The sequence below is a fragment of the Trifolium pratense genome, linkage group LG1 (assembly GCF_020283565.1).
Source record: "Trifolium pratense cultivar HEN17-A07 linkage group LG1, ARS_RC_1.1, whole genome shotgun sequence".
Classification (NCBI taxonomy): Eukaryota; Viridiplantae; Streptophyta; class Magnoliopsida; order Fabales; family Fabaceae; genus Trifolium; species Trifolium pratense.
This window is the reverse complement of record NC_060059.1, coordinates 11,848,503-11,872,289: the sequence shown is the minus strand read 5'-3', so window position 1 is coordinate 11,872,289 and position 23,787 is coordinate 11,848,503. Positions and strand designations below refer to the sequence as shown.

The 23,787-nt window shown below is 33.1% G+C and overlaps 2 protein-coding genes across 4 annotated transcripts; both read left to right on the top strand.

Annotated features, from left to right (window-relative positions):
* Window positions 1-10,237: 10,237 nt before the first annotated feature.
* On the top strand, window positions 10,238-12,409 carry LOC123882102 (probable pectinesterase/pectinesterase inhibitor 20). Its single transcript, XM_045930939.1, has 2 exons — window positions 10,238-11,261; window positions 11,514-12,409. The coding sequence occupies exons 1-2, from the start codon at window positions 10,289-10,291 to the stop codon at window positions 12,203-12,205; spliced, it is 1,665 nt and encodes a 554-aa protein (XP_045786895.1). The 5' UTR covers window positions 10,238-10,288; the 3' UTR covers window positions 12,206-12,409.
* Window positions 12,410-15,960: 3,551 nt separating this feature from the next.
* LOC123881898 (probable pectinesterase/pectinesterase inhibitor 7) lies at window positions 15,961-22,540 on the top strand. Of its 3 annotated transcripts, XM_045930824.1 has the most exons (4): window positions 15,961-16,968; window positions 17,208-17,299; window position 17,648; window positions 21,819-22,540. In XM_045930824.1, exons 1-4 carry the CDS (start codon window positions 15,996-15,998, stop codon window positions 22,415-22,417), a joined length of 1,665 nt encoding a protein of 554 aa, XP_045786780.1. In that variant the 5' UTR covers window positions 15,961-15,995; the 3' UTR covers window positions 22,418-22,540. The 3 variants fall into 3 exon arrangements, with proteins under 3 accessions (XP_045786780.1, XP_045786644.1, XP_045786713.1); XM_045930688.1 differs by lacking the exon at window position 17,648 and having other exon boundaries at window positions 17,208-17,293; window positions 21,812-22,540; XM_045930757.1 differs by lacking the exon at window position 17,648 and having other exon boundaries at window positions 17,208-17,294; window positions 21,822-22,540.
* The last annotated feature ends 1,247 nt before the right edge of the window (window positions 22,541-23,787 follow it).

Genomic DNA, 23,787 nt, shown 5'->3' with positions numbered 1-23,787 from the left:
TACAGTATGAGTTTCAAAGCGCACTTCTCGTTCTTATGTTGTTTTCATTACCTTTCAATTCAATCTCAATAAAAGGAAAATGTCGTGGGTAAAAAAGATGGATGGATCGAGTATAATAATTTCATAGGTTATTGACACGACGAGGTTCAAATAATAAAATTAGAAATTTCACAATTATAGCTTTAGTTTTTTTTTTAACAGCAAATATATTATTATTAATATTAAAAATTATGTCTCCGCATAAGATGAACAGAGACTGATAAAACGAGTACTACAAAATAAACGTGTCATATATAAGCGGAACACCAATGATAAATACTAAGACAGACATCACCTAATAGAAGTTCACATATATTCTCATTATTAGAAAGACACTCCCCAGCTTCTAGACCACCAGAGAAGACATCAACCCGACCTATAAAGATGTCTCTAGACTCTAACTCCTAATCTCGAATCAAAAGTGATCGGCCCATCAGAATCCAAAAAACAGATCAGTGAGCCAAAAGTTGATGGGGCAACGGTAGAAAGAAAACCTAGGCAGATAAGTCTCAGCACACAGTCCACCTCCAAACAGTCAACACCAACGCGGGGGAGGTCAACTAGATACAAAGAACATGCAAATCTCGACAGATGATGTGAGCTTTAGTAGTGTTTATTACTTCATATAAAGTAGAGATTATCATCCTACATATGTTTGAATGAACAATTATTATCATATAAATATAAAATTTGTTTAACAAGAACAATAAGCTAGCTTAATAAGCTTATACTAGCCTATATAATTAAGTTCATATAAGAGACAAATTATTATTCTAGATTCATTGAATTAATAACGTATTTGGTCAATATTATAAACCAAATACATAATTTGTTCAATAAATCTTGAAAGATGAATTGTCTCATATAAAATGAATCTGATCGTGTATATTTATGTAGAAGATGCATCTAACTATTTTACTATATTTTGTGTCACTATCAAACTAAAATATAAAGTAACAACAATGAATTTATTCAAGTAGTAACATCTTGAGCTTCTTAAATAAGTGGTCAAGAGTTCATTTTTGTTTTTGCGTATGGAAATAATTCAGTTGAAAGACGATAACTCGTATTGTATATTGCACAAATTCTTTGGCGAAGATTAATCATTGTTAGCGACGATAAAAATTCTGTACAATTATATCACAATAACAAAATAGAAAAAAAACTAAAATATCAAATGACGAGTAATTTTAAAATATGAATAAGTTCCTGCATGGATTGTGTGAAATAAGATTAATAATGTATCATATCACATAAGTTCCTTAATATGTTTACAATTATTATTATTATTATTATTATTATTATTATTATTATTATTATTTACATAATGTTTACAATTATTAAATGATGGATTTCGGTCGTATCCGTCGTAATTTAATTTGGTAGTTCTCTCTAACATTGTTTAATAATAAAATAGATGAGGTCAGACACAAGTTTTCAAAAGAATTTAAAAATAATAAAATAGATGAATGTGGATGAAGAAAATTACATTCAATATTTGACTATATCAGGAGAGAAGGAAACGTCAAATATTTTTTTAGCTAATAAATCTACACATGAGTTGACCTATTTGAAATAATATTGAAAAGTTACGGATGTATTTCATGGCTACATACTTCACTTTTTCAATGTACCAAAAAATCAAATTTATTTATTTATAATAATAATTGATGAGAATATATATTAGTTAATTATGATCTAAAAATTGTGTTAATCAAATGAACCACGTTTTAGAAGAAAAAAACAACATCTGACAACAACATTATTAGAAACGATCGGTTGCTAGCAAAATCTTCCTTCCACGACAGCTCGTAACATAACCAACAACACACATACACATACGGCTTCTCCACAACGCGTCGTAGGTTATCATAACTCTTTCATTCATTAAAAAGAACATGCAAATCTCGACAGATGATGTGAGCTTTAGTAGTGTTTATTACTTCATATAAAGTAGAGATTATCATCCTACATATGTTTGAATGAACAATTATTATCATATAAATATAAAATTTGTTTAACAAGAACAATAAGCTAGCTTAATAAGCTTATACTAGCCTATATAATTAAGTTCATATAAGAGACAATTTATTATTCTAAATTCATTGAATTAATAACGTATTTGGTCAATATTATAAACCAAATACATAATTTGTTCAATAAATCTTGAAAGATGAATTGTCTCATATAAAATGAATCTGATTGAGTATATTTCTGTAGAAGATGCATCTAACTATTTTACTATATTTTGTGTCACTATCAAACTAAAATATAAAGTAACAACAATGAATTTATTCAAGTAGTAAGATCTTGAGCTTCTTAAATAAGTGGTCAAGAATTCATTTTTGTTTTTGCGTATGGAAATAATTCAGTTGAAAGACGATAACTCGTATTGTATATTGCACAAATTCTTTGGCGAAGATTAATCATTGTTAGCGACGATAAAAATTCTGTACAATTATATTACAATAACAAAACAGAAAAAAACAACTAAAATATCAAATGACGAGTAATTTTAAAATATGAATAAGTTCATGCATGGATTGTGTGGAATAAGATTAATAATGTATCATATCACATAAGTTCCTTAATATGTTTACAATTATTATTATTATTATTATTATTATTATTATTATTTATATAATGTTTACAATTATTAAATGATGGATTTCGGTCGTATCCGTTGTAATTTAATTTGGTATTTCTCTCTAACATTTTTTAATAATAAAATAGATGAGGTCGGACATAAGTTTTCAAAAAAAATTAAAAATAATAAAATAGATGAAAGTGGATGAAGAAAATTACATTCAATATTTGACTAACATTTTTTTTTTGCTACCATGTGCTGCTTGTTTTGGCTTTGTGTCTTGTTTTTGCTTTTGCTGTTTAGCTACTTATTGTTGTTTGGCTTGTTTTTCTGTGCAAGTTTGTTAAGCCTCCCATTGAGGTTGTTTTGTTTTCTCCACTTTTTAAGTGGTTGGTTTCTTTGCCTCCTCAAATACTCCTTGTATTTTGTTGAGAGCTTTTTAATAAATTTAAAGTTGTTCAAAAAAAATATTTGACTAAATCAGGAAAGAAGGAAACCTCAAATATTTTTTTAGCTAATAAATCTACACATGAGTTAATCTATTTGAAATAATATTGAATAGTGACAGACCAATATATAAAAGGTTTAAAGAATTAAGAACCTTTTCTAAGAGAAGTTTGGTATAAGACATAATGGTAATAATCCTATAGTTTTGTTGATTGGTATAATAATCTTTTTTTTTTTTTGACAAAGTGTAAATTTTAAGATTTGTGACACACCTTATCTTGAACCTCTTCCAAGATCAAGCGACGCACCTTTGATCTTTGTTACTTTTCACCAAGATACCAAACAAAATAATTAGAAGTATTGTGCTAACAAGAAGACTTTTATAACATGAAACATGTGGAGAAGAATAACTTTTCATCATCATGTTTCTCTTATAAATGATTGGAGTAATGTGATTATCGCATAGACGCATATACATGTACTATATCGCTGTAAAGAAAAAGTCGGACTAACATATATATGTTTCTATGCTATTTTTTATCATTGAGATATTATTAACTCATTTTATTTTAAAAAATAATATAAGATGTTATATGGTCATGATTTTTTTTGAAATGAACATATAAGTGACATATCAATGATGATGTCCTTGTTAACAAATGGACCATATTATTTGTTTGTCTTTGGATAATAGTAATACTTGTCTTTAAAGTTCGATAATGAACTAAGAGAAGCTTTAGTTAACATGTATTTAAAATATATAGCTCTAAAAATATACTTCCACTTTAATATAGATCGGATATAGATTACTTTTTCAATGAACCTAAAAAATAATTTTTACTTATAATTGTGTTTGGAGAAAGTACATGTTATTACGCTTTTGCTTATAATTGTATCTGGAGAGATTACTACATGTTATTAAGTTTGTCATACTTACGGTCAAATTAATTGATACTCTAGCTAAACTCATACTACCAAGCAAAATGAACGCCTCTTTTAAGTCTGCTGTTTATGAGATTCTGACAATCACTCGTACCAAGATGTCATTGATGCTATAAATTTGCCATTTTCACCCTTGATGCTATAAATTCGCCAGATTTGAATTCTCTACTACATTTTTTTTTTTACTAAAATAAGATGTTCATTCATTTTAATAATTGATAGAATACATCAGATGCAAATATAAATTCAACTTTGCTAAAAATGAAAAGGATGAATCTGGGAACAAACTGACAACATCCAAGTTAATAGCATACAACGACAAAATGCCTACAAGTAATATGATAAAATTAAAGTCACCGGAATGTCCATGCTTCCGGATCTGCAACGTTGACGTCCAAATCATTGATTGAATTTGCAATTGATTGAAGTTGATATTTCAATATGAACTAAACAAACACCGTAACACGACGGATAATCCAAAACGCCGCACCAATCGGACGATGATCAATACACTGCCGCACTTAGACGACTAAAATCACAACAAAAGAAAAAAACTAAAAAACTAGTTATGTGAAAATCACTTATTTAGATTAAACGAGAGGAAAATAAAATGCGGATGGATGATTTTAGGCAAAAAAAAAAGACCTAAAACCACCCCTCACCACTCAAGGAAGAAGAAGTAGACTTGAAGAAAAGAAAATTAGGGCCGGCTGAGAGAGAGAGAGAGAGCACTTGAGTGCGAATTCTCTACTACATTTGGACAAACATTTGTTGAGAAAGAAAAAGTTTCACATGTAAATGCATTTATATATGTTTTAAAGAAAAAAATATCTTAAAATTTTGCCTATATACAAAAAATGTAAAAAAAAAAAGTCTTTAACTAATCTAAATCCGTGTTGTGCAATGACCTTCCCTTTTCTGAATATTGCTCCATTATTCATTTGAAATCCACGTCCACCACCATCCTCCGATGGAATGACACTCCAATCGACACCATAGTACCTTATCTTGAGGTTGACTATTTGGAGACGAGAGTAATTTCTCCTATATTGCAATAGTTATAATATTTCACTAACATTTTTATATCGATACTCAAACATTTATTCGTCCATACCGTAAATGCGACATAAATAATAACCATTTTGATTTTTTAAAAATATAGAAGGCCGAAGCCGAAAAAAAGAAACTGTATATATGAAGAAAATTAGAGGAAAGGGAAATTTTTTAATTGGTATTTTATTTTTTTGACTTGCAACAAGATAAAATACTAAATGTGTATTGTATTCTTTGAGTGAGAAAACGAATAGACGGATTTGAGAAATTGGCATACTACCATGTGCTCCTGTTGTCCTTCCACATGCAATAATTAGGCTTTCATGCCCATTTTTTAACGTATGCACCAAAAGATTAAAGATGGTAGACACATGTTAATTATTACAAGTCACATTTGAATTTGATCATAACTCAATCAAAAAGCTGACACCACGTTTAGCCAGAAAACCAAATTCATACTATGGCTTCATCTCAACTATTTTATGTTTGATTGTTTGGATCTCATTATAAGGTAAATCATTCGTATTTAGTGGTGATTGATGATGAATTTGATAGAGATGATTATGGTTTGATCTCTCGCAATTGTGATTACAAGAGGCTGAAATTACTTGATGTCAAAACTGACCGTCGAACCAGATTAAACTGCGATAAAAACCAAAAATATAAAAATAAACGAAAACAAACATTTTGAGAATAAAAGGAAAACAAATTCACATCACAATTCTAATGTATATATTTGTGATTAACTATAGCAAAACTTATAATTTATTAATTTTCTTATTTTTTGTTATTCAATCTACATAAAGTTCAAAAGGAGATATATTGATCATGTTACACCCTAAGAGTATGTATGACCAAGTTGCCTCCCTTTTCTATCTGCATCCGGATTCCAACGAAAACATTCTATAGACCCGGCTTTAACCTTACATGGTCCCGATTCTTTTACTAGCCAATGACATTCGGTTTTGCAATCACTCTCATCTCGTTTTTGAACATAAATGTCAAAGTGGTGATTTCCATTAATCCATGAAAAACTACAAAAGTATAAGGATCTTTTTATTAAGAATGAAGGTTTAAATCTGAAGATGTAATTTTCTCCAAACCTTAGTACTCGATACCCAAAATCATAATTCTTGTCTTTACAATCAACACCGAGCTGATAGTCAGTCATGTTGTTGGCAACATACACGGTTACTTTGTGACCGACTACGGTTTTAGTGTCATTGAATGGCAAAGCAACGATAATGGTTGGTAACATAGAAAATAACAACACAAATTTAGAGATTGTAATCATCTTAGCTTTCAAGAGATTTATTGAGACTATGATATCACAATTTCTATGATCAATTTCATTATATATACACGGTTAGCTAGCTTGATGATAGGGGTCACTTTTGTCATTGTTGAAAATTATTAATGACTGTTATAAAGTACGACATGAAATAACTGCGTTCACATGCTGTCAGTTACATTTTATATTTTAGGATTATCTGATCTTGATCGAACAATTCAAATAGTTAGACAATTTTTAATTTTAGTTTTAATAATAAACTTTGATGTTAAAATCTCAATTGTTTGATATTAATTAGACGATTTTAAACTCGTTGATTTCATACAGTCACTGCCATGTGCTTCCCAGAATCATAGAATCCACATTTGAAAAAATGTAACTTTTTTTAAATGTATTTTTTGAAAAGAAATATAATAAATATTTTTTACTTTTCCTCTTTGAATAAATTTTTTTTTTTTGACCGGAGAAAAGAGATATGCTTGACCATTGTAAAATTGACCCAATAGTTATTTTATAAAAAATGTTTTGTGAACTAATTTTTCTATGTGACGTGCTAGACAAATAGGTAGCGTCTCAAGATAACGGCGACTAGCCCAAAAAATGACCGCTCTAGCAAGCTTATGATCAACCATATTCGCTTGTCACTTAATAAACTTCACCTTAAAGTTAGAATTTAAAGATAATATACTTTGAATATTACATATAATAGAACTAAATTCAGAAACACCGCTATTGAGCCGTTGTATTGCATCGACTATTCTTTTGGAATTGGTTTCGAAAATTACATGATTGACGCCTCGTCGAGCCACTTCCTTCATTGCTTTCAGCAAAGCCATAGCCTCGCCTTCAATAATAGAACACCTTGATGCCATGATGTTCCCGCCATGATGAATTGACCCGTACTGTCACGAACACACCATCTCGCACTAGTTTTCCTAACTTCCTTATGAAATCCCGCATCGACATTGCACTTAAAACCACCCAAAAGGGGTTTTTTTGCCACTGTTGTGCGCTGTGTTGCTGCTGTAGCTGAGTAGCAGCGCTGCTGTTGGTGCGCGTCAGCTGCACTTGGTTCCATTCATTCCATAAACACAAAGCTTTTCCTCCTAAGTTGCGCCCCGTTTCTTTTTTTTTCTTTCCAAACGCAATTATTTCTACTATTCCAAAGCACCCATAGCACTGTAGCAAACAGTCCCACCACTTCTTCATTCTCATTTCCACATATATGCATAATCACATCTTTAACGGTATCATATCTATGAGTATATACAGAAACTATTGTCTCTAAACCAACATTTTGCCATGCACTAATACTGTCATTACAAATTTACAACCAAAAATTATGTGCCAATCATCTTCATTATGTTGATCACATATGGGACATATTAAAGGACAATTCACAAACCTTTCATTTTAGACGAGTTCGTGTTGGCAAGCATCGCTTACAAATTCTCCATAATAAGTGAGTTGTTTTTGGAGGGGCATGAACTTTCCATAAACTCTTCCAATCACCCTCATCATATAGTGCTTCAGCCGTCCCTCTACATGCATTTCAACGTCAAATTATATCCACTTTTAATGTTATAATTACCACAAGACAAAAAACTTATATTTAACTAATAATAAAGGTAACTCGTGGTGGCAAGCACATAGTGTGGGTTGTTTGTTTGTGCAAGCAGATCAACTTTTAGGGCCCAATAATTTAGCCATATTTTTTTAGGCCCAAGTTTTGAGTTTTAGTCCTTCATTTGATGAAAATATAAATATTAAGGCTAAATTGCAATTTTAATTTCCATATCCTTCAATTGTTCGAATTTGTTCCATACTTTGAAATAAGCGAATTTTGACTCTTACATTTGCTCCCTTTTGCATTTCCAGACCCATCTTGACTATTTTAACCTAAAAAATTGTTGACATAGAAATATTTTAATCTTGTATTAATTCTATTGAACAACCTAAAAAGTATATTATTTATTTTTTAATAAATAGAATTAAAGGAAAAAGAAGTCGATGGATTTCATCGTTGTCTTCTTCAAAACTCTAACCTTAAAAATCTTAACTTCTCTCAACTCATTCTCATTCCATCCAAGAGAAATTTTAAGAACTCATCCCAAATCCCATCAGTTTGTTCATGTGCCAAGGCATGATCTGCCCATATAAAAACATGCATTAGCATCTTTAAAAAATAATCTCATAGTATTCCTATTAACAAAGGAAACAACTTCAGGCCATCCATGCCCATAAAAAATCGCATAAAACACACTTGGTATTGGGTACTTAAACACAAATCCAAGGTGACAAGCTAGACCATCTATCTGAATGTATTCATCATCCATAAATAAATCCACGTGGTTCGATATCTTAATGTCCTCTAACTGTCGGAACTTTGGGGAAGACAACAATGAATTTTTTGACGTTGATTTTTTTTTCTTCTAGAAAATAGAACCTGGTTGTCTAATATAATTAAGACAAGTATAAAAAATATCCACGTCAGCAGTTTTTTTGTCAAAATAATCAAGAGTGGTATGGAAATACAAAAGGGGAAAAATGTGAGGGCCTAAGTTCCCTCATTTGAAAGTAGAGGGTCAAAATCGAACAATTGAGAAATGTTGGCATCAAAACTATAATTTAGCCAAATATTAATTAGGGGTCAAATTGCAATTTTTAGAGTTAAATATGATTTTATTTTATATAAATAGCAACTTTTATTTTTAATTTCTATAAAAGTGTATGACTTTTTATGTTTTTTTTTGTTTTTTTTAAAATAAGTTTCATGGAAATATATAAATTTTTTTTATTAGTTCTTGAATATGGAAAAAAGAAGATAGAGTAAATTAAATACAGTCCCCGTGAAATTAACTCAGTTAGTAGAAACATTATAAATATTATGCAGGACATTCAACTTATTCATCTTTAAGGTGAAATTTCACCCACTAGGCTACTAGACCAAAAAAATAAAAAATTAAGTAAAAGAAAATGCTAAAGAGTACCGTGAGACACTAATTAAACATACTACTAAAGAAATTTATCTTGAAAGTCATATGTATAGGTTATACTGGATAATTCTTATATAGGCACAACTCAAAATAAAAATTATTTGGACACATACATTATTTGAACACACAAATGAAAAAATTTAAATGTAAAACAATTTATTCACATCATATGTAACACGACTTTATTATATTTTTAATTATTTTTTTCAAACTTTTGTGTTTATGCCTAAATTAAAATTATTTAGGTTCGTGGCTAAGTAAACATAGCTCGGTTATAGTACCACTTAACCACTTTGGTAAGAAAATCTCTCTATCACCAATATCACTTTTGTGCTTTTTATTTTATCAAAATATCTACGCAATGTCAAGAAACTATATAGCACACACGTTTGCACCAAAAAATATATATAGCACCCACGTCGTTAATGTCGTCTCGTAGAAAATCTTTCGTTTTGTATTTGTGTGTCTAGTCATTGCTAGGAACCAACCCCGCCATTAACAACTAAACTATAATTTTTAAATATTCCATTGCAATAAGATAAGTCGTGTACCAAACTAACCTTATAAACCAACGTAAACAAATAAATATAACCCAAGGAATATTTGTATACATCCACTATTACATTGAACTTTGATGAATGTTTAAATTCATATCCTTAATTCCTAACAAAATCAAATATTTAGCAATATATATATTTGGTTGTACTTGGTGAATGCATTCACGGTAGACACAACATCAACATCAAAGATACAAAGACAATTCAAATCCATTCTAACAACTAGTTGACTTTCCAACATTCCCACGAATTAATTAATGATTATAATGCAACAACATCTTCATTCTAAATCTATATAAACCCTACAAACCATGCAACTTAAACTCATCCTTCTAGCAATATAACACCAACTTTTAATTCCTTCATCTAAAAAACAATGGCTTTCAATAACAAAACCTTTCTACTTTCGATCTTGTTCTTTGTATCATTGTGTGTAGCAAACGGTGTTCCACCTGAAACCATTTGTGGGTCTACGGTAGACCCTACTTATTGTAAAAATGTGCTAGCCAATCAAAATGGCAACATTTATGACTATGGTCGTATTTCTATTCGTAAATCTTTATCCCAATCTCGGAAGTTTATGACTTCAATTGACTCATATCTTCATGGCAGCTCGTCTTTGTCTCAATCGACAATTCGTGCTCTTGAAGATTGTCGATTCCTTGCTGACTTAAGTTTTGAATACTTATCAAACACTTATGCCACTACAAATCAATCTAATAATGTTCTTCCAACAACTCAAGCTGAGGATTTTGAAACTTTTCTCAGTGCCGTTTTGACTAACCAACAAACATGTTTGGATGGTCTCAACACTATAGCTTCTGATCAAAGAGTGAAAAACGACTTGTCGTCATCACTCTCTGATGACATAAAGCTTCATAGTGTCACTCTAGCCTTGTACAAGAAGGGTTGGGTGCCTGAAAATAAAATAAGGACATCATCGCCACAAAACGGAAGACATTTGAATTTTAATAATGGTCGTTTACCATTGAAAATGTCAAATAAAGTACGTGCTATATATGATTCTGCTAGACAACATGGAAGAAAATTACTTCAAACGAATAGTGGTGAAGATAGTGTTGTGGTGAGTGATATTGTAGTTGTTAGCCAAGATGGAAGTGGAAATTTTACCACTATCAACGACGCAATAGCTGCTGCACCGAATAACACAGTTGCTAGCGATGGATACTTTTTCATTTTCATCACCGAAGGTGTGTATCAAGAGTATGTTTCTATACCCAAAAACAAGAAGTACTTGATGATGGTTGGAGAAGGAATCAAACAAACAGTTATCACAGGCGATCACAATGTTGTTGATGGGTCCACTACATTCAATTCGGCCACATTTGGTAAGCAAAGTTAATACTTTGACATATTTTTTTTTTTTCAAGTAGTCTAGTGGCTAGAACTTCACCTTTTAAGGTGAATAACCGGAAGTTCCAGGGTAGAAACCACGATCCCTGCATATTACATGCAATGTCCCTTTTAATTGAGCTATGCTCACGGGAACACTTTGACATATATTAAATATGGCCAAGTTTATTTTTAGTCCTATAAAGATTTATTTATTCACTAACCCAATGCTTTATATGGATCTGCAGCTGTGGTTGCTCAAGGGTTCGTAGCTGTAAACATAACATTCCGCAACACCGCTGGACCAGGAAAACACCAAGCAGTTGCAATGAGAAGTGGAGCAGATATGTCTACCTTCTATAGTTGCAGTTTTGAAGGGTATCAAGACACATTGTATACACATTCTCTAAGGCAGTTTTATAGAGAATGCGATATATATGGAACTGTTGATTTCATATTTGGAAATGCTGCAGTTGTTTTACAAAATTGTAATATTTATCCTCGTCTTCCACTAAGTGGACAATTCAATTCGATCACAGCTCAAGGTCGAACCGATCCAAATCAAAACACCGGAACGTCGATACAAAATGCGACTATTAAAGCAGCAGATGATTTGGCTCCCAAAGTTGGAACAGTTCAAACATATCTTGGAAGACCATGGAAGGAATACTCAAGGACAGTTTTTATGCAATCCTCCATGGATAGTTTCATTAACTCTGCTGGTTGGCATGAATGGGATGGTAATTTTGCATTGAGCACTTTGTACTATGCAGAATACAATAATAGAGGACTTGGTTCAAGCACTGTGAATCGAGTTACATGGCCTGGTTATCATGTTATTGGTGCTACTGATGCAACCAATTTCACAGTGTCCAACTTCTTGAGTGGTGATGGTTGGATTCCTCAAACTGGTGTCCCATACTTGAGTGGATTGATATAGCTAGTCAAATTCAAACATTTATAGTATCAAGTTGGTTGAATTTTATATTTTTTGTTATCTAAACGTGTTTTCTCTATATGCATTTGTGTTCAAGGGAACATGAGACTTTGTTGTAAATTTTATTATAAAAATATAATTGATGATTATACTTATACATATGATATCTCTCCAAAGGATATATGGACATATGGTTGACTTCAGTAACGAATGAGTCTGAATTTAATGTTTTAACCAATCTCCATACATGATTTTTCCTTTTTTGTTGGTGGCCATTGATGATATGTTAAAGGCCAAAATGCAGCAACTACAACACCTTAAATATTTCTCACCAAGAACACTTCATTTGTCTGTGAAAATATATATATGTTGGACGCGCTTATGGGAGATTGGGGAGTGGCACTAACGGTTCATGTTAACCTTAATGCTGAAGAAAGTCAAGCTCCACGCCGTGGTCATCTTATTTGCCGACCATCATCATATTGGTAGGGAAATTACATTTTATATGCAAGGGTCGAAGTTCAAACTCTAAACACTTCATTTATTCACCTTAAAAGTGTGCTGCTGTAGTAAAAAAGCCCCACCCATCACTCGTCTTGAGTGTTCCTCGAACCAATTATAATTACTTCTAGTCCTTACTCACTCTCCCTAAATCTCTTAACCTGGCTAAAACCCTCCTACCCTCCATCTTAATTTTCCCATCAACCTCTCCATATTTCCACTTAAGAATCCTGTACCACAAATTTTCTTTCTCTACACACATCCTCCACACCCATTTACCCAATAATATTGTGTTAAACGCCTTAATATTTTTATTTTTTAATGCCTTAACATCTTTGCCACTTTTTGAATCCACATGATAGACACTTTTATGCCCACCATCCGACTCTTGTGAAAATTCACTTTTAGTCCTTCGCGCATCTGCGCTTCTCCTCTTCCTTGGTATGTAATGCTTCCTAGAAAATAGTTGGAGCCCTAACCTTTCTTCTTGCAAATTAATTTAACTATTTCAAACGAGGAAAATTATAGCCATTGATGCTAAATTGTCTGCAATTTTTGAGTTTGAAACCAACTTAAAAAAATGATTAAAATGGACCCATTTGAAACCAATAAATAGAATTTTTTCCCTTTCACCCCTACAAATCACACAATATTTCAATTTTATCCTTCAATTTTTCACCCTTTTGAACCACACATGAGTTCACCGCCACATGACCGTTTTTGTTACGGATGTTGGACCTTCCGTGACACTTTTGGTCTGCAACTATAAGTCAAATTTCTTAGAACTTAAAACCAGAATTTAAGAAAAAAAAGTTTTCTGGTACACGCCAGTACGAGATATATTTGCAAAATTTGGATTTGTAGTGATAGTCTTTATTTGTCGATCCAAGTCAAATTTCTTGTACGTCAATAAAAAGTCAGAAATTTTTAAAAAGGTTTTTCGGTAAGGGACACTGAACCAGACTAATTTAAAAAATATTTTCGGTATACGTTAGAACGAACTCTATCTATAAATTTTTGACTTTTATTGACAATTTTTGTCTGTCACTACTTGTCAAATTTCTTGTACATAAATGAAAGACGAGTAATTTTAAAAAAGATTTTTCGGTATGAAAAACAGATCCGGGTTACGTTAAAGACGAGTTACGGTATATAGGTTATATAATATATGAGGTGTATATACGGATTTTTGACTTTTAGTTACAATTTTGTATGTCATTACAAGTTAAATTTCTTTTATTTTACTCAAATTGTCACATGAATTTAGATTGTATTTTAGTTTTTTTTTTATTAAAAAACAAGTTAAATGTTCAAAATTATTTTCTCTCAACAATATGTTTTTAAATAAAGAAAAAAAATAGAGAAAATAGTTTGTTTAATACACAAATTAAAAATAAATATATGAATATAATTTAAGAGATTGTTTAAGCGTTTTTAATTTAAAAGAGGTGAAATCTATTTTTTAGTATAAGTGGGGCGGGTTCGGGGACGGGTTCGGGTGGGTATCAATGTACCCATTACCCGGCCCAAACCCATCTTTTGAAATCGGAGAAAACCCAAACCCGAAACCAAACCCAGTCAACTCGAATTTTCCCCGTCAAAACAGATATGTTTGGGCGGGTATCCACGGGTATGGTTTGGGCATTGTATGATATTTACGAAACACTACAAATAAATTGTTTTAAATGCAAATACAAATATATATAATTCATATTGTTACGAATCATGCCATGTTTTTGCACATTTTAATTTGAGATTTGGCATTTTTTATAACCAAAATCACTTTATATATATATATATATATATATATATATATATATATATATATATATATATATATATATATATGGGGAGAGATCAAATTACACCGGTGTAACATTTGAGTAATGTTACACCGCTCAATAACGTTTTAACGAATACAAATTTTACAAAATCCACCGTTGGATTGAAAGCTTATATCGTATAGATCATCCATGTTGAATTTTACAAAAATCTAAAATCATTTGATATGTTATTGAGACCGATAAAAATTAATGATTTATGCGTTTTTATTGAATACCGTTAATCTTCATCTATCAAACATTTTTACTTTAATATTATCTTTAGGCCTCATTCAATATTATGCAGGTCCGAAGTATCATCGGATTATTTTTGTCACAAAAGAAACAAATGTAAAATAATAATACTATTGTATATGGTCAATTGCATTTGCAACCCCCGGTGGTTCTAACTTTTCGATCAGTTAGTTGAATTTCTAAATATTGGATAATATGGTGAAAATTCTTTGATGAGATCATGAGAATTGAGAACATTCAACCCTTTGCCACGACTTTTTCTTTCTGTGATGTTGTACTTAAAAAACAATACCATGGTCTAACTATTATACATTTGAGGTTTTATCAGAACATAACCTCGAGTAACAATATATGCATCCACGTTTGCACCTAAAAAAAATATATAGCAAACATGTTTATGTCGTCTCCTAGAAAATCTATCGTTTTGTATTTTTGTGTCTAGTGATTGCTTGTGACCAACCACACCGTTAACAACAAAATTAGTACTTTATATTCCACGGCAATAAAATAAGTCTATATTCCTTAAAAAAAATATTAAACAAATAAATACAATCCCAAAGAATATTTGTATACATCCACCATTACATTTGAAGGATGTTTAAGTTCATATCCTTAATTCCTAACAAAATATAATATTTCACATAATATTATGTTGGTACTTGTGAATGCATTCAAGGTAGCCACAACTTCAACATCAAAGATACAAAGAAAATTCAAATTCATCCTAGCAACTAGTTGACTTTACTTCATTCTCACTAATGATTGTAATGCGACAAAATATTCTTCCTCTATATAAACCCTACAAAACATGCACCTTATAACCTCATCCTGATATGGTTTTTTTTTTGTTTTTGTATTGCGGAATTTGGTGAGATATAAATTTAGGGAGAAAACTCTCCTCAAATATAGGGTTATATAAAGAATACTAAAGTTCTTATTTTATTCATATGCTTATGGCTCTATATATAGAGCTATATAAAAACAAATCACATATATTTTTAAAACAAAACTAATCCTATAATAAATTCTAAACAAATCTTAAATATTCTAAACAGAAATATAAATCATAAACCCTAATATTATATTATTTCAAATATAAATCTAAACTATATTTAAATATAAAATCTTCCAAAAAAGATATTTAGGCATTATTCCCAAGACATCCTTCTATAGTTCTATAGCTAAAGCAACCCTCTATTCTTACATCCAAAAAACCAATGGCTTTCAATAACAAAACCATTCTACTTTCCATCTTGTTCTTTGTATCATTGTGTGTAGCAAATGGTGTTCCACCTGAAACCATTTGTGGGTCTACCGTGGACCCTATTTATTGTAAAAATGTACTTGCCAATCAAAATGGCAACATTTATGATTATGGTCGCATTTCTATTCGTAAATCTTTATCCCAATCTCGAAAGTTCAGTAATTCGATGGACTCGTATCTTCAGGGTAGCCCGTCTTTGTCTCAATCGACAATTCGTGCCCTTGAAGATTGTCGATTCCTCTCTGACTTAAGTTTTGAATACTTATCAAACACTTATGCCACTACCAATCAATCTAATAATGTTCTTCCAACATCTCAAGCTGAGGATTTTGAAACTTTTCTCAGTGCCGTTTTGACTAACCAGCAAACATGTTTGGATGGTCTCAACACTATAGCTTCTGATCAAAGAGTGAAAAACGACTTGTCGTCATCACTCTCCGATGACATAAAGCTTCATAGTGTCACCCTAGCCTTGTTCAAGAAGGGTTGGGTGCCTGAAAATAAAATAAGAACATCATGGCCACAAAACGGAAGACATTTGAATTTCAAAAATGGTCGTTTACCAATGAAAATGTCAAATAAAGCACGTGCTATATATGATTCTGCTAGACAACATGGAAGAAAATTACTTCAAACGAATAGTGGTGAAGATAGTGTTGTGGTGAGTGATATTGTAGTTGTTAGCCAAGATGGAAGTGGAAATTTTACCACCATCAACGACGCAATAGCCGCTGCACCGAATAACACAGTTGCTAGCGATGGATACTTCTTCATTTTAATCACTAAAGGTGTGTATCAAGAGTATGTATCTATACCCAAAAACAAGAAGTACTTGATGATGGTTGGAGAAGGAATCAATCAAACAGTTATCACAGGTGATCACAATGTTGTTGATGGGTCCACTACATTCAATTCGGCCACATTTGGTAAACAATGTTTATACTTTGACATATATATTTTTTTGTAAAGCAGTCTGGCTAGAATTTCACCTTTTAAGATGAATAAGTGGGAGTACCAGGGTTCGAACCCGGTCCCTAAATATTATATGCAATTAGCTATGCTGACGGGGACACTTTGACATATATTAAATATATGGTCAATTTTATTTTTTAGTCTTATAAAAATTTATTTGTTCACTAACTTGATGCTTTATATGGATCTGCAGCTGTGGTAGCTCAAGGGTTTGTAGCTGTAAACATAACATTCCGCAACACCGCTGGACCAGGAAAACACCAAGCAGTTGCAATGAGAAGTGGAGCATATATATATATATATATATATATATATATATATATATATATATATATATATATATATATTTTTTTTTTTGACGAAAAAAAGCTTATCTCATTTCAGTAATAATAATGTTGTAAATACAAGATGATATAGTGATAAAATTATGGAAACTAGCTAAGGATGTAGCCGCCCCGACAAGCCTATGAGCAACTTCATTTGCTTGTCTCCTAATGAACTTAACATCAGAGTTCACAAGATTAGAAGCTAGAATATTTCTACAATCAATTAAAATAGCACCAAGATCAGAGAGATAGGTTCTTTTACTGTGAAGGCTGTCGACTATCTTTTTGCAATTCATTTCAAAATCAGTGTCATATAGCTGCATTCCTTCTACCCACTTGAGTGCATGCAGCAAGCCCATGGCTTCACCAATCTCCACATCGACTATAGGTTCTATCCACTCTGTTCTCGCAGCCATAAACCTACCATGATCATCCCTTAAACACATACCAACTCCCACCTTGTTGCGATCTAGCGAAAAGGACGCATCTACATTACACTTGTATCTTCCATGTCTTGGCTTGGTCCAGACCGTTTGTTGAGGACTCGGCTGAGTTATATGGGCTGATTGACAGATCTGTTGTGCACTTCGCCAGGACGTGATTAAATGTTTAGCACGTTCAACCACAGTTTGGTCAGAATCAGTGACATCTTCCCACACTTTGTTATTCCTGCGCTTCCATATGCTCCACACTAATACACAAAACAATTCTTGCTGGTCTTTATTCAACCGGTGCAAAATTGAGAACAAATTTTCTGCAATATTGTTATTAGCAACCAGACCTGTACTGATATGAGCCCACAAACCTGCTTGCTGCCAGCACTGAATGCTTCTTGTACATGAGAACAATACATGCGTACTATCTTCGTCTCCATCGTTACAGACAACACAATGCATTGGACATTGTACTCCACAGCTATTAAGCTTCTTGCGTGTTGGTAAAACATCCCGACCAATGCGCCAAATAAGGTTCTTCACTTTTGGAGGAATTTTGGCATGCCAAATGTTATTCCATTGACCTGCAACACCGTGTCTGTCTTGATAACCTGCATCATTAACACATTGTTTGTAAGCACTGCGAACAGAATAAAACCCGTCTTGTTCCAACTTCCATACTAGCTTGTCATCACGAACAGAAGCATAAAGAGGAGTCTACATAATCCGTCTTAGAGTAATATTGTCAAAAATACCACGGATCTTGTCAAAATCCCATGTTTTTGAGTTGATCAACATGAGATCCTTTACTTTTGTAATATCACCAAACCGTTGCATGTCATAAGGTGTAGTAAGTGGCATGCCTTCCTTGAGCCAATGTTGCTCCCATATATTTATATGCTCGCCGGTACCAATAATCCACCGACACCCCCCTTTGACTAGTGACTTAGAGCTCCATATACTCCTCCAGACATAGCTTGGGTTATGCCCGATGCTCGACTCGAAGAAATCACAATTTGGAAAATATTTAGCTTTGAGTAATTTTGTGACTAAGTTGCTTGGTCTTGTAATTAAATTCCAAGCTTGTTTGCCTAGCATGGCCATATTGAATACTAGCTTGAAGGTTTTTGAAGCCCATACCACCATAATCTTTGCTCACCGAGAGTCATTCCCAAGAGAGCCAGTGTAAACCGCGACCGTTGTTAGCACTATGACCCCACCAAAAAGAATTAAGCATCTTTTCTATATCATCCAGTAAGGTTTTAGGGAGTAGAAAAATGCTCATCACATACGTTGGAATAGATTGCAAGATAGATTTAATCATGACTTCTCTGCCTGCTTGAGAGAGATGTCTACTACTCCAAGAGTTGATTTTCTTCCAAATTCTGTCCTTTATAAATTTAAAAGTTGACTTTTTGCTTCTACCAATCATGGATGGAAGGCCAAGATACTTTCCGGTGCCTAGGACTTGAGGCACACCAAGCTGATGAGCAATTTCTTCACGCAAATCAGCGTGTACATTTCTACTACAGTAGAACTCAGACTTTTGGAGATTGATAGCTTGACCGGATGCCGCTTCATAAACTGATAGAATATTCTTTAACACAATAGCCTCATGAACCGTTGCCTTAAAGAAAAGGAAACAATCATCTGCGAAAAGAAGATGAGAGATAATAGGTGCTCGCCTGCATACCTTGATACCATGTAAATCTCCTCTGTTCTCAACTTGGCGAATTAGAGCTGAAAGCCCTTCTGCACATATTATAAAGAGATATGGCGATAAAGGGTCGCCTTGACGTAAGCCTCTACCAGGAACAACAGGTCCCACCAGGTTGCTGTTGACAATGATTGAGTAGTCAACTGTTTCAACACATAACATAATCCACCCAATCCACTGTTGAGATAAACCCATCTTTGCCATTATGTCTTTTAAGTATTCCCAATCGATACGGTCATAAGCCTTGCTAATGTCCAGCTTAAGCGCTACCTCACCCTTCTTACCTTTTGTTTTAGACTTCATATAGTGGATGATTTCAATGGCAGCCGTTGCATTATCAAGAATTGATCTTCCTGGGACAAAAGCTGATTGATTTTCAGAGATACACTTTTCAAGAATTGGTTTCAGCCTATTTGCAAGAACCTTCGCAACAATTTTATAAAGAACATTGCACAAAGAGATTGGCCTCCAATCCTTCATGGATGCTTGCGAATCACCTTTTGGAATAAGTGCGATATTTGTTGAGTTAAGGCTTGGGGGAAAAGCGCCACACTCTAACCACGAGCATCCAGCCTCAAAAATTTCATTACCACAAAGATCCCAAAAATTGTGGTAAAAACCAGGATTGAAACCGTCTGGTCCTGGACACTTATCTGCTTCCATTGAAAATACAACATCTTTAAATTCAGCAATAGAGAAAGGTGCAGTGAGGTCATTATTATCTTCCGCGGAAATATTTGAAGTAACCGCATTGATAACAGGCATGCGCTCTCCATTTTGCTGCTGAAACAGATTCATGAAATAGTCTTTTGCTATACCTTTAATGTCTTCAACAGAATTGCAGACATTACCGTGAACATCCTCTAGCCGTACAATCCAGTTCTTGTTCTTTCGGGTTGTAGCAGTAGCATGAAAGTAACGCGTATTGAGATCTCCTTCGCGATACCAAAAAGTTTTAGCTCTTTGTCTCCAAAACATATCATCCTTGACTAGAAGAAAATCAAGTCGCTGGCGTAATTCATTATAATAATGCAGATTTGTAGCATCTACATGAGCTCTTACCACTTCTAACTTACGCCTGTACTTTTCTATCTCCTTCCGTGTTTGTTGACAATTTGCTGCACTCCATTTAGTTAAACTTGTAGCGCAATTATTCAACTTTTGCGTTACCAACGGTCCTTCAGCTGAATTCCAAGTTTGATGCATAAATTGCTTGAAATTTGGTTCTAGCAGCCAAGAATTTTCGAACTTGAATTTTTTTGGGGGTCTGTTGTCAGTATCTCTTTGAACCCAACTTAGATGTAGGGGGTAGTGATCAGAGGCTGTTGTTGTGAGGCATTCCAAAGCAGCGTGTGTAAACAAATTGCACCACTCAATATTCGCCATTGCTCTATCAAGTTTTTCTTCAACTGCTCTTTCAGTACCAAGGCTTTTAAACCAAGTGAAGGGGTAACCAACCAGCTCTATGTCAATAAGGCCAGCATCCATGACGGCATCACGAAAACCATTGATGAGCCAATCTGGTCTATCAGTACGTCCTCTCTTTTCATCGGACGAGAGGATGTCGTTAAAGTCACCAATGATGCACCATGGGAGTTGAGAAGTGCTAGCTAAGTGGCGGAGAAAATTCCATGAATCTCTTCTTCGACCTCCTTCAGGGAATCCATAGAAACCAGTTAATCTCCACATTCCCCTCGAGTCATCAATCACCTCAATGTCAACATGGTTTAGAGAATAGTTCATAATTTGGCACTTTAAAGAATTTTTCCACATTACAGCTATTCCACCACCTCTTCCTTCTCTATCAACAGTAAAGTAAGATTCAAAACCCAACATATATTTCAACTCTTCAATTTTATTAGCATTTGACATGGTTTCATACAATATTATTATAGCCGGTTTATATATCCGGACTAGGTACTTAAGGTTTGGAACTGCACTCGGGCTCCCTAAACCCCGACAGTTCCAACTTATACAACTCATTTTTTGAGGCAGGCCTGCTTAGCAGGTCCTGCCTTTACAGTGTTTGCAGAAAATAAAGGATTGTCATGAACAGTGGTCAGGCCATCTCCTTCTTTCGCTGTTATGGGTTCTTCTTCTTGCATATTTGTATCACCGATACCTTCATACCTGTCCTCTAGACCTCCTTCCAACCGCAATCTTTTCTTTGGTATACCTCCCGTTCCTTCATTCTTTGCCATTTGACTAGACTTACCTTCAGTTTGAGTGCCCGGGTTAGTGATTTCAGCATGCAAAATAGATAGCTGATTGTTGGTGTTACCCTGAACCTGTCTGTTTCGAGTCTGAATTGGCATGTAGCTGTGGAGCAGATATGTCTACCTTCTATAGTTGCAGTTTTGAAGGGTATCAAGACACATTGTATACACATTCTCTAAGGCAGTTTTATAGAGAATGTGATATTTATGGAACTGTTGACTTCATATTTGGAAATGCTGCGGTTGTTTTGCAAAATTGTAACATTTATCCTCGCCTTCCTCTTAGTGGTCAATTCAATTCCATCACAGCTCAAGGTCGAACCGATCCAAATCAAAACACTGGAACCTCTATACAAAATGCAACTATTAAAGCAGCAGATGATTTGGCTCCTAAAGTTGGAACTGTTCAAACATATCTAGGGAGACCATGGAAGGAATACTCAAGGACAGTTTTTATGCAATCATCTATGGATAGTTTCATAAACTCAGCTGGTTGGCATGATTGGAATGGTAGTTTTGCATTGAGCACTTTGTACTATGCAGAATACAATAATAGAGGTGCAGGTTCAAGCACTGTGAATCATGTTACATGGCCTGGTTATCATGTTATTGGTGCTACTGATGCAGCCAATTTCACAGTGTCAAATTTTCTAAGTGGTGATGATTGGATTCCTCAAACTGGTGTACCATACTTGAGTGGATTGATATAGTCAAATTCAAACATCTATAGTATCTATAGTATCAAGTTGTTGAATTTTATATTTTTTGTTATCTAAACGTGTTTGTATGGACATCCTCAGGATCCATCTTATTCTTGTGTGAATTTAGTTCATTCATCGGATCTCTTTTGACCGGAAGCTGCTCTCATTTCTATACATGTCTTGTGGACTAACGATCACTTCTTATCCTCGTCACATAGCCTGTCAGGTTGCCCCCCCCCCGACACAAGGCCTCAAAATTTGATAATTTTATCAAGCCCATTATTTTGTATAATGTGGTTAATTAATTATGTACACTATTAACGAAATTAAAATTGCATAATGCTTCATTTTTAGTTTTTTTTTTTACTAAAAACAACATTTATTAGTTGAAATTGATGGAATACATCGAATAATACAAATTCAAAATCGCTACAAATTGAAAATGATCATAAATCTTGCCAATAAAATCACAACATACATACAATGGCAAAATACCTACAAATGTGAGAAAACCTACAAAATATATGACAAAATTGAAGTGCTCTAAATACTCATGTCTCTGAGTATGCAATGTTGACGACGTCAAAACCATTGATTGAATATGCACCGAGTCGAATCTAATATGTCAATCCGAACTGAACAAACACTGCACCAAGATGGGAAAACAAAATAACGCTACACCACGACGACGATCAACAAAACGTCGCACTAAGACGGCGAAATAACGAAGAGAAAAACCAAAAAATATATGTGAAAATCACTTATTTGAATAAAATAGGAAAAAGAAAACTATTTAGAAGGTTGATATCTGATTAAAACAAATGTAGCCTAAAATAACCACTCTTTAATGAATAAATATTTCGAATATTACTATTAGTCCTTATAAAAATCTCAACAATTTTTGGTCCTTAAATAATTTATGTCACATCCGTAAAATAATAACTTTTGTCACAACTTTCGGTGCATACTTTTAATCAACTCTTGTGTGCTTTCATTTTTTTTTAATAATTTTTTGTATTCATGTTTATAATATTATAATAACCTCTCATTCAAAAGTTTAGAACTTTTAAACATAAGATGAATTATTTGTGAATTTTTACGTGAAAAAAACTAAAAAAAATTCATATTTAATTTATCTCTTGTTAAAAAAATTGTGACAGGAAATATTTGAAGGATTAAAACTTGATGAATTTTTTTATAAGACTAAAATTGCAATTTAAGATATTTATAGGGACAAAAAACATATTTAACCCAAATTTTAATTTTCGGGCTAGTAAAAAGTTTGGCGCAAAATGAAATATTATGTTAATTTAATAGAGACAGACTACAGAGACGAAAAGACTCGGAGATGGATTTGTTTTGTCTCTAACAATAGTTTG

Coding starts and splice junctions, on each gene's coding strand:
- LOC123882102 (XM_045930939.1), top strand. CDS start 10,289: ATGGCTTTCAATAACAAAACCTTTCTACTTTCGATCTTGTTCTTTGTA. Junction 11,262..11,513: donor ATTCAATTCGGCCACATTTG/GTAAGCAAAGTT, acceptor ATGGATCTGCAG/CTGTGGTTGCTCAAGGGTTC.
- LOC123881898 (XM_045930688.1), top strand. CDS start 15,996: ATGGCTTTCAATAACAAAACCATTCTACTTTCCATCTTGTTCTTTGTA. Junction 16,969..17,207: donor ATTCAATTCGGCCACATTTG/GTAAACAATGTT, acceptor ATGGATCTGCAG/CTGTGGTAGCTCAAGGGTTT. Junction 17,294..21,811: donor ACCAAGCAGTTGCAATGAGA/AGTGGAGCATAT, acceptor TTGGCATGTAGC/TGTGGAGCAGATATGTCTAC.